This window comes from Saccopteryx leptura, chromosome 3, assembly GCF_036850995.1.
Source record: "Saccopteryx leptura isolate mSacLep1 chromosome 3, mSacLep1_pri_phased_curated, whole genome shotgun sequence".
Lineage (NCBI taxonomy): Eukaryota > Metazoa > Chordata > Mammalia > Chiroptera > Emballonuridae > Saccopteryx > Saccopteryx leptura.
The window spans coordinates 51,422,263-51,430,749 of record NC_089505.1 but is presented as its reverse complement, the minus strand read 5'-3'; the positions used below and the strand labels follow the sequence as shown (position 1 = coordinate 51,430,749).

The 8,487-nt window shown below is 39.6% G+C and overlaps 1 protein-coding gene across 4 annotated transcripts in view; it reads right to left on the bottom strand.

Annotated features, from left to right (window-relative positions):
• Window positions 1–821: 821 nt before the first annotated feature.
• Window positions 822–8,487, bottom strand: part of REV3L (REV3 like, DNA directed polymerase zeta catalytic subunit) — a 178,709-nt gene continuing 171,043 nt past the window's right edge. For all 4 annotated transcript variants that reach the window (XM_066373454.1, XM_066373456.1, XM_066373457.1 and 1 more), the window contains 2 exons: window positions 8,010–8,219; window positions 822–1,933 (listed from right to left, as the gene is read on the bottom strand). In XM_066373454.1, the coding sequence (XP_066229551.1) occupies window positions 1,793–1,933; window positions 8,010–8,219 (351 nt within the window). In that variant the 3' untranslated portion in view covers window positions 822–1,792. The remainder of the gene's footprint in view (window positions 1,934–8,009; window positions 8,220–8,487) is intronic.

Below are 8,487 nucleotides of genomic sequence, written 5' to 3'. Positions count from 1 at the left end.
GCTGATCTAAAATGGAGGGAAAATAATGAAAGTAACTGAAAGCTTCTTACAAAAAGTTTTTTTTGGTAGAATAGGTCCAAATTTCAATAAATTCTCAGGTGACAAAAAATTGGCATTTAAATTTTTAAAAACTAATAATGTAAATTTTGCTTTCCATCTGGAAAGTCCTAGCTTCAAGATTAATTATATCTACATTAAAATGAACTCAAAACCTATTAACAAGAAGATTCTTAGGACTCTTAAAAAATGAGAGCTAGCCCTGGCTGGTTGGCTCAGTGGTAGAGCGTCGGCCTGGCGTGCAGGAGTCCCGGGTTTGATTCCCGGCCAGGGCACACAGAAGCACCCATCTGCTTCTCCACCCTTCCCCCTCTCCTTCCTCTCTGTCTCTCTCTTCCCCTCTCACAGCCAAGGCTCCATTGGAGCAAAGTTGGCCCAGGCACTGGGGATGGCTCTGTGGCCTCTGCCTCAGGCACTAGAATGGCTCTGATTGCGGCAGAGCAATGCCCCAAGATGGGCAGAGCATTACTCCCTGGTGGGCATGCGGGAATCTGTCTGACTGCCTCCCTGTTTCCAACTTCGGAAAAATACAAAAAAAAAAAAAAAAATGAGAGCTAAATTTTTCCTAGACAACTTTTGCTGCCGTTCACTTTAATCCTAAAGTTTTGGTAAGAGAATTTTAATACCAATTAGGGTATAATCAGTTAAATTTACCTTATTAAAATTCAGAAAAAGTAGGGTAAGAAGTAACCAACATAAGCTTATATAACACATGAAGATAATACATGTATCATTTACAGCAAGATAAAAACCACACTCCCATATTTCAATTTTATTCAATTTTAATATGGTTTCCATTATTAACTTTTAAAACAAAATGATTTCCAGTTTAAAAAACAATGCACTGACCACATAATTCCTTCTTCATTTTATACAGTTATACAAATATTCTAAATACACATTTTGTGTTCAAGATGATGGCAAATAAGATTAACTGTACAGTACATAAGGAAAGAAAATATTTTAAGCATATTTAGAAGCAATAGAAATGTCTATACAAAACAAAAATGGAATAAAATTTTTTATTTTTAAAGTATTGCAACAGGCCCACAGGTTTGTAACAAAAATGTCTTTGCACAGTTCCTCACAATGCCCCATTAATAGCTAAAGCAAGACAGCGTTTTAGAAAAGAATGTTTCAAAATGCTACACATGGTACTACTGTTTGCACAGTTTGATCAGAATAACAACTCTACTCTGAGTCAAGCAAATCCTAGAGGAAATATACCAAACAACTTGAAAATCATTTGTATAAAAGTCATTGCACGTTTTACTCAGTTGTTTGAAAAGTAAAAAAGTGTATTTACAAAATATTTTGCAGTCAAAATTATAAAGTGAATGGATATCTCTACGTAACATGTCTTGATACAGACAGTTCAAGGAAAACACATGAATGGTTTTTTTAAAAGAGGTTTTCAGTGCTCTGTCCACAGGGAAGTAAACATGATCTATTCAAATGGATTTACAAGATGTTACACATACTGGAGCAGACTCCACACCGGCATTATGAAACAATATTAAAGGTGAAAGGATGAGGAATTTGTACATTGTAAGAAGTGAGCTATTCAGAGACCAACAAATACAATTTTTAATTTAGTTAGCCTAAAAGTCTTCAGTTTTCAAATAACAGACAATGAACATACTTGACTCGATGAAAGTTGAAAAAGCACCATGCACAACAGTTTAGTGGTAAACACCAAAAAAAATAGCACCTGGAATTCTGGGATATTGAGAATCTAAAACTGGTCTAGTAATTGCCGGAGATATGGTGCCTTGGATAATTCTCTGTTTACTCGAGAGAGTTTGAAAAGTACAGGGCAGTTCAGAGAAACACACGGGATATGTCGATCAAAGCAACTTGTGCAATTCTTGCATATCTGAAAGAAGAGAATACATAAAATGATAGAAAAATTCCTATGTAAATGTATAAAGTACAAACTTTTATAATTTCTCCTTTCTGACCCACTAGAGATTACTGGCAGACATCTGACACATAATACGTTACAGAACATTTCATTAATTTTCATCTCATTGAAGCCTAGACTTCATTTTTTGTTGAAACATTTCTAAAGGATATTATTTCACAAAACAGCTCAAAGTTCCCTAAGGATTCAGTTCATTCCTGCCTGAGATCAACTTTCATTTACAGTAGAATGCTATTAAGATCTGCATAATAAGCTCCCCCAATTACCACTCAAAAGCTGTCTCTTAAATGAGCTATAAACATTTTCAAGATTCTCAGTTTTATCTTTTTATATGCCAATCATAAAAAAGTTATTCATTTTCTTATTTTAGAAGAAAAAATATCTCAGTATGAGAAGAATCTAAGGATGAGAATTTGAGTGGTTCTCAACCCTGGCTATACATGAGCTTAAAAATGCACTAAATGCTTGAGCCCCAGCCTAGACCAATGAGTAGAATAGAGAATGAAATAAATAGCCTAAGAATCTAGACTTCTTAGGGTTCCTAGGTGATACTGATGTATATGAAGATCTGATCTGAAGAAAAATAATAAACTGTAAGGCTAATTTTTTTTTTTTATAGAGACAGAGAGAGAGTCAGAGAGAGGGATAACAGGAACAGAGAGAGATGAGAAGCATCAATCATTAGTTTTTCTTTGCGACACCTTAGTTGTTCATTGACTGCTTTCTCATATGTGCCTTGACCGAGGGGCTACAGCAGACTGAGTAACCCCTTGCTCGAGCCAGCGATCTTGGGTCCAAGCTGGTGAGCTTTGCTTAAACCAGATGAGCCCGCGCTCAAGCTGGCGACCCCGGGGTCTCAAACCTGGGTCCTCTGCATCCCAGTCTGATGCTCTATCCACTGCGCCGCCACCTGGTCAGGCAAACTGTAAGGCTATTTTTAAAAAAGAAGTGTTATTTATAATGATCAAGTTTTAAACAGTATGTAACATCTGAAGTCAAACATAGTTAAAAAGATTCTAAAACATTAACAAATTAACAAGGATAATACTGAGGAACCAAGGGTCAAGAAAATATAGGCTGATTTTTTTTACTTTAATAGTGTATTCAGGCCTTCGCTGGTTGGCTCAGTGGTAGAGCATTGGTCCGGCATGTGGACGTCCCAGGTTCGATTCCCAGTCAGGGCACACAGGAGAAGCAGCCATCTGCTTCTCTCCCCCTCCCCCACAGCCATGGCCCAATTGGCTAGAGCAAGTTGGCCTGGGGTGCTGAGGAAGGTTCTGTGGCCTTCACTTCAGGTGCCAAAAAAAAAAATGGCTTGGTTGCTGAGCAACAGAGCAATGGCCCAAGATGGGCAGAGCATTACCCCCTAGTGGGCTTGCCTGGTGGATCATGGTTGGGCACATGCAGAAGTCTCTCTCCTGCTTCACCTCCACTCACTAAACAAACAAACAAAAAAGTTTATAAGTCATTAAAAAAAAGGAATACTAAAACTACTAAAACTACTTTAGACTATCTTTTCAGTTATTTCTCTGATCTATAGCAGATAGCTCCTGTTTTAGGGATGTCTCATAGAGTGATACATTTTTGTTCTTTGCCTTCGTATCTTCCAGTCAACTGACGGCAGTTTTTCTGAGCACAATGGTTATTTTATCTAGTACTATGTACTGCCACAAGCAGACCACTGAGAAACGTGTGCTTTAGTGTGCTCTCAAGCTGTTCTGTGAAGCCTTTTGCTAAATGGATCTCTGACAAGAGACTCAAATCTACTCCCAAATACAGAATTTCTGTATTACAGCTCTAAGCACTGAACTACTGCAGCTACACTCAAGTGCCAGGACAAACTGATAAATATTTATGCACTCTCTGTGCTTGTCTGGCGAATGAGCCAGGATGGAATTACTTGCTTTACTAAATTTAACTCAATGGTTAGTTCCTAGATCCTTTCTTTACTGGTGATTGAACCCTGAGCATTATAACTCTATTCAGTTTACATTTAAAACTTGAAACACTTACTTTTTAGCTCACAAGGAGGCAGACATTAAAAAAATTATATCTGCTTTAATCTTTATTGATTCTTTTTGCTATCCTCTGGTTTTCTTATTTTTTCAAAAGTTTTTATCAGATGCTTAATTCATTTCTTTTTTTGTGTTTACTATTAAGTGTTTGAGGTGATGAATTTTTCTGAGATCTGCTATGGCTTAAATGTGGTGTTTAACAGGCAGTGTTAAAATTTCCAAGTAGAAGGATCATTTTATTTTCTGAGTTTATAATTACTAGCTTTATAGCATTGTATTGATAAAATGTTGTGTATAATAGTTCTACTTTTTGGAATTTACTAAGGTTTTCTTTACAGACTAAGATATGGTCATATTTTTTTAACATTCCATAAATACCTGAAAAGAAGGTGTATCTCTAATATTGGGCTATAGAGTTTGATATATAATCATAAGTTCTACCATACCATATAATGTTGTTTAAGTCTTACCTAATTGTTCTTATTTCTATCACTTGATTGGTCTTGGGCTGAGAGAAGTATATCAAAATCTATTACTAATGTTTCTCACTATTTCTCATTCTCTAATTTCTGTTTTCATTCTCTAATTTCTGTTTTCCTACAGGAGACACACATTTTAATTCTCTTTAAAAAAAACCCTAAAATTGGCCTGACCTGTGGTGGCCCAGTGGATAAAGTGTCAACCTGGAATGCTGAGGTTGCCAATTCGAAACCCTGGGCTTGCCTGGTCAAGGCACATATGGGAGTTGATGCTTCCTGCTCCTCCCCCCTTCTCTCTCTCTCTCTGTCTCTGTCTCTCTCTTTCCCTTTCTCCCCCTCTAATGAATAACGTCTTTAAAAAAAACAACAAAGAAAACCCCCTAAAGTTAAAAGTATATATCTGTGTGTGTGTGTGTATGTGTGTGACAGAGGCAGAGAAAGGGACAGATAGGGACAGATAGGAAGGGAGAGAGATGAGAAGCATCAATTCTTCATTGCAGCTCCTTAGTTGTTCATTGATTGATTTCTCATATGTGCTTTGACCCAGGAGGCTCTAGCCGAGCCAGTGACCCCTTGCTCAAGCCAGTGAGCGACGTTGGGCTCAAGTTGGTGAGCCTACGCTCAAGCAGGTGACTGGGGTTTTGAACCTGGGTCCTCTGCATCCTAGTCCAATGCTCTATCCACTGCACCACCACCTGGTCAGGCACAGTATCACTTCTTTTAGGCTGCATTTTATAGGAAATAAGTCCTAATACTGAAGGAGGGTTCTGATTAAATTGATGGCAGGGCATGTCCCCAAGGTCCTGGGAAGAGACCCTCCGACGTCACTGGTGCTCCTGCTCACAGCCGCGCCTCTACTGGAAGCCAATAAGGAAGTTTCTATTAGGGCTGGTTGTTTCTCAAGCTGGGAATGCCCAGCGACTTCAGTGGTTGCTCTGACTAGAACCACAAAACTAGTACAAAGTGACTGAAAATTGGTTGGTCTTCACACCAGTGACATATTGCTTCTTTAATTGCCCATTCAGTAGGAAGTTGTTCCTTCATTTGATACATATGCACAGGCCACCAGCACAGGCTGGACCCTGTGCAAGGCAAAGCCCACTCAGCAGTGAGGAAAGCACTGGGTCTCTGGCCTCCCTGGGCTCCCTGCTGTCCAGTGGGGAAGACAGACACATCATCACAGTGAAGCCAGAGGCGTTAGGGCGGGGCCTACTGCGGGGAAGGCTCCACTGGTGAGGGGTTTAAGTTTACTCCTCTTCGATGATGACTGGTGGGGACAGAGGAAAGCATTTCAGGCAGAGAGAACAGGATGTTTCAAGGCCAGGACGTGAGAGACATTAAGGTGCATTTCTGGACCTAAAAGAAGTTCAGTATCATGTGGGTGGAGGGTGAAGTGTGACAGGGAGAAGGGAAGAAATGGTGATAGAGAGGTAGCAGGTAAGGGTCAGAATGGAGAAAAACATATAAATCATGCTAAGAAATTTGAATTTTATCAGAAGAAGGGAGAGAGCGGGGAAGAGATCGATTAGGATGGTAACAGCAGAAAAGGAGAAAAGTGAAAGTATTTAAGAACCATTCAGGATATGGAAGGGAAGAGGGAAAATTCAACTTATTTCAATAAGCTAGGCTTCTGTGGCTAAATCAAAACAGTCATACTTTTTAGAGTCTATCATCCTTAATGACATCTGTGTAATGCAGTCCAGATGACTGGCTATAGTCCCTAAAACTTAAGATCTTTCTGCCAATACCAACTGTGTGGCAACTAGAATGATGCAGATGAAATAGTCTATACTTTACCAATCCTTAATCATCTTTCTATCATTTGAATTCCTAAATGCCTAGTCTCCTCAGAGATGGAGTCACTCCCTATTCACCTGTGTGACAGCTAAAATGTCCTATTAAGAGCTGTGGATTGAGTCTGTCTTGGTTCAAAAGCTTCTTTAATTTGAGCACAAGTGGCAGAGCCTGGCCTCTCTATACTGGTGGTTGGGTTGTGTCAGGCCTGTGAGCAGAGGAGCTGCTAGGAGTGACTGCATAGAGCCTTCCCGATGTTAGAGCTAGACGGGAGTATGAAGAAGCGCTGGCTCAACGTCTGATTCTGATAATGAGGAGGCCAAGGGATGTGGCCAATATTATGAACTCTAGACTAGAATCCCGATGTCCTATCAGCATGATTTATTTGCCATTAAAGCACCTGTCTCTCAATTATCTGGTTGTTTTTAAAACATTTTAATAACTACATATTGATCTTCTAAAACAGGACAAAACAAATTCTATCTCAAAACTTTTCGAGCTTGAAAGCTGAAATGTAACTTGAAATATGGTGGTATAAGATATAATCATTCTTTTTTTTTTTTTGAGTGAAAGAGACAGAGAGAGGGACAGACAGGAAGGGCGAGAGATGAAAAGGATCAAGGTTCATTGATTGCTTTCTCATATGTGCCCTGAGTGGGGGGCTACAGCAGAACGAGTGAGCCCTTGCTCAAGCCCGCGACCTTGGGCTTCAAGCCAGTGACCCCACACTCAAGCCGGGTAAGCCTGTGCTCAAGCTGGTGACCTCAGGGTTTTGAACCTGGGTCCTCTGCTTCCCAGTCCAATGTTTTATCCCTTGCACCACTGCCTGGTCAGGTGAGATATAATCATTCTTTTAAGCAATACACTACTTTGTTTTTAAAAATGTACTCTGATGATTTTTCTTTAGATATCACTTTCCAACTTATTTCAAGATATTTTTGTTGTCTATTTCTGCTAGAACTCCTACTTGAAAAATCTCTCTGCATTTTATGTCTATATCCCAGCTCAGATACTTAGTAGAAGTGTAACATTCATAGTGTTACTCATCTGTAAGAGGGCTAGAACAGTCTCTGGCACATAGTAAGACTTAATCACGTTCACTGCTCATTTTCTGCCTGGACTCCTAGAATGGCAAACCTTCCAAGCTTACTAGTCATGTGCCAGACAACCAGATTTTTATAATTGAAAGTAGATATGGTAGGCACAGCAAAGGGGTACTTTCCTTTTTTTTAATTTTTAAAATTTATTTATTCATTTTAGAGAGGAGAGAGAGAGGGAGGGAGGGAGGGAGGGAGGGAGGGAGAGAGAGAGGGAGAGAGAGAGAGAGAGAGAGAGAGAGAAAGGGGAAGGAGCAAGAAGCATCAACTCCCATATGTGCCTTGACTAAGCAAGCCCAGGGTTTTGAACCGGTGACCTCAGTGTTCCAGGTCAATGCTTTATCCACTGCGCCACCATAGGTCAGGCTTTTCTTTCTTTTTTAATAATACTACTATAAAAGAAACTGAATTCTAGGTTTTAATAAACATAATACACTATTCATTAAAAACAAAAAAAGTGATAAAACAAGTTATTTTTAATAAGTTTAGTTCAATTATACTTTGAGATTTTAAGAAGTTTACTAACATAGAATCCTTACTCCACTTTTCATACCAGTTTTATATCTCATACCTTGAGCCTTGACTACATTTCCCTCAATAATCAGATTGTTTAGGATTCTCGGTCTATTGAACAAGGCTGTACCTTTACAAGTTGCTCCTGTTGACGTTCCAACTCTCGAATTTCTTGGTTGAGGATGACTGCAACATGCTGAGGCTGGCTCCGACATTTACCACAGATGCCATGCTGGGTCAGGTCGTCACACACTGGGCAGTGCAAGGTGGTGAAGTACTGTGAAATCGTGCCTTTCCGCCCTTCAGGCTCACTTCGAGAGGAGCTGCTGGCTTTCTGCATCTATAAAAACATCAATTCAGAAAGAAGTCTGTGCCAGCTTCATAGCGGTGCCGCTATTCTCATGCTAATGACAGGTTTTCTAAGACATCACTGCATTCATTGAAGAAACACTGAGTAGCTACATAAAAGTTATTAGGTCAGCTTACAAATGCCATTGGCTTGACATTCTTGCTGTAGATGAAATGGAAAGTAGTAATAGCTTTCTGGCACAGAGCCAGGACACAGCACTGCAGATGTTGACCAGCATAGATTCTCTGAAGCACAACTT